The sequence below is a fragment of the Cyclopterus lumpus genome, chromosome 9 (genome assembly GCF_009769545.1).
Source record: "Cyclopterus lumpus isolate fCycLum1 chromosome 9, fCycLum1.pri, whole genome shotgun sequence".
NCBI classification, from domain to species: domain Eukaryota; kingdom Metazoa; phylum Chordata; class Actinopteri; order Perciformes; family Cyclopteridae; genus Cyclopterus; species Cyclopterus lumpus.
Window position 1 is genome coordinate 27,519,847 of NC_046974.1, and position 2,078 is coordinate 27,521,924.

Genomic DNA, 2,078 nt, shown 5'->3' on the forward strand with positions numbered 1-2,078 from the left:
TCTGCAGCGGCCTGGCGGGGTGCAGCGGGCTGAGCGGGTCGCCGCCGGAGCCCAGGCGGGCGCGCTCCACCACGTCGTGGTCGGCCCGGCAGAAGAGCCCGTCCTCCCGCAGAGCGAACTCGTCCCCCGGGATGAGCTGCCGGCTGCAGGCCACGCAGCGGAAACACTCGATGTGGTAGACCTTGGAGCGGGCCCGCATCACGAAGTCATTCTTGCTGAAGCCAATGTTGCACTTGGCGCACTTGATGCCGTACAACCTGCGGGACGCACGCGCGCGCACACACACACACATAAACACACACACACACAGTCCGATCAGTTTGACGGCGAGGCAGGCAGCTCAGTCACTCACACAAATCTAATTATAAAATAATTATAATAATAAAAAAACAGTTAGACCAAAAAAGCATAATCAATAATTTGTAATTATAATTATAATATAATTAACAATAATCAGAATAACAATTACAATAACATGTTTAATATAAGGTAGTTAATACATTATTTATTTCAAAGTACAAACAATATTTAATTCATTGTTATTATTATTATTACTATTATTATCATTATTATCATACAATACATGATATCATTCTAGTTAATTGTTGTTGTTTTTCTGACGCTTTCATCTACAATGTGAATTATTTCAGTACAGCTTTAATAAAAATGTCATTAGACAACAACTGAAGAACTATTCGAGTTGTCATCGAATAATTGTTCACGTGTAATAACACCAAAATCCTTATAGTTATTTACATGATTATAATAATAATAATAATAATAAATAGCTCCATCATGGTTTGTTATGATTTTGTATGATTCTACAGTCTGATCGGAGTTATGGATTAATAGATCCGTTATGATGGCTTGATGTACAATGTTTTCTTTTCTTTTTTGTAAATGATGTCATCGTAACACAATGACTGATAGGTCTTCTTATTATTAGAAAAAAAATGATTATGATCATAACGTCAAAAAAATAAATTCAACCCACTGAAATCAGAGCTCCATGTGACTTAAATCAGTCCGAATATTCTCAATATTGTAAAATGTAGAAAAAAAGGAAAAAAAAGAAGAAAAAAAATATTTATTCCAATCGCCAGTGCAGCTCCAGCTGTCTCGGCCCCCCCTGCGCGTGTCTGGAGAGGTGTCGTCCCGTCCCGGCCGTCCTACCTGATGTAGTCCCGTTTACAGTAAGTCTTTCCGTCCCGGACGAAGCACGTGCAGGACTCGTCCAGGTACTGGCTGCACTCGGCGCATTTGAGGCAGGCGGCGTGCCACTCCAGGTCCGGGGAGACCCGCAGGATGAACTGGTCGTGGATCTGGTTCCCGCAGCCCACGCACAGAGATATCAGCCGCTTCTCTGGAAGACCACGCACGAGCAGGACACACATCACACACACTGCACGACTTAAAGACTCGCCTAATGATGAGCACAAGTGGCCTACAAATAATAATTATATTGAACAGTTTCATTATTATTATTATTAGTATTACTATGGTTGTTGGTTGCATTAGGCCAAGACATTAACTTAAATATATAGACTGAATACAACAGAAAGTCTCAGGTAACATCCGCTGACTTCAACTTCAAACAATCTGTATTTTATTGCAGCACCAACTAGTCCGAACAGGCCGGTTCTGTCTACACCACACAGCTCAACAAAGTCGACCCCTCTCTTCTTTCCCGGAGCCCCCCGGAACCGCATCCCCGAACACCGAACAAGTGGGGGCTTACTTTTCGGCGGATCCCCCATGTCTCCCATGTCCACAAAGTACGGCGACGCGAGGTCCACTGTCGCAGCGGGCTGCGGCGGCGCCTGGATGCCTGGATGTTGTCCTCCGCTGCCGGGGGCTCGCCGGGGCCAGGGGGGCGGGGGGCTGTGTGCTGTCCGGCTCGGAGAGGAGAGAGTGTGCGTGCGTATATGTGTGTTTCTTTTGCCGGTGTGTGTGGAGCTCTGGACCCCGACGAGCAGGCGGGGGCTGACGTAGGACAGTGGCACGTCATCTGCATGAGCAGCTGATTGGCTGGTGCAGACCCTGACCAGCGTTGCCCCCCCCCCCCCCCCCACACACAC

At 46.6% G+C, this 2,078-nt stretch overlaps 1 protein-coding gene across 1 annotated transcript in view; it reads right to left on the minus strand.

Moving 5' to 3' along the window:
* The window catches only part of isl1 (ISL LIM homeobox 1), a 4,435-nt gene extending 2,669 nt beyond the window's left edge, over positions 1-1,766 (minus strand). Inside the window, exons 1-3 of the mRNA XM_034542043.1 lie at positions 1,739-1,766; positions 1,174-1,363; positions 1-257 (exon numbers count right to left, since the gene is read on the minus strand). The exon at positions 1-257 is cut by the window's left edge and continues 6 nt beyond it. Coding sequence (XP_034397934.1) covers positions 1-257; positions 1,174-1,363; positions 1,739-1,766 — 475 coding nt within the window. The remainder of the gene's footprint in view (positions 258-1,173; positions 1,364-1,738) is intronic.
* Between the last annotated feature and the right edge of the window lie 312 nt (positions 1,767-2,078).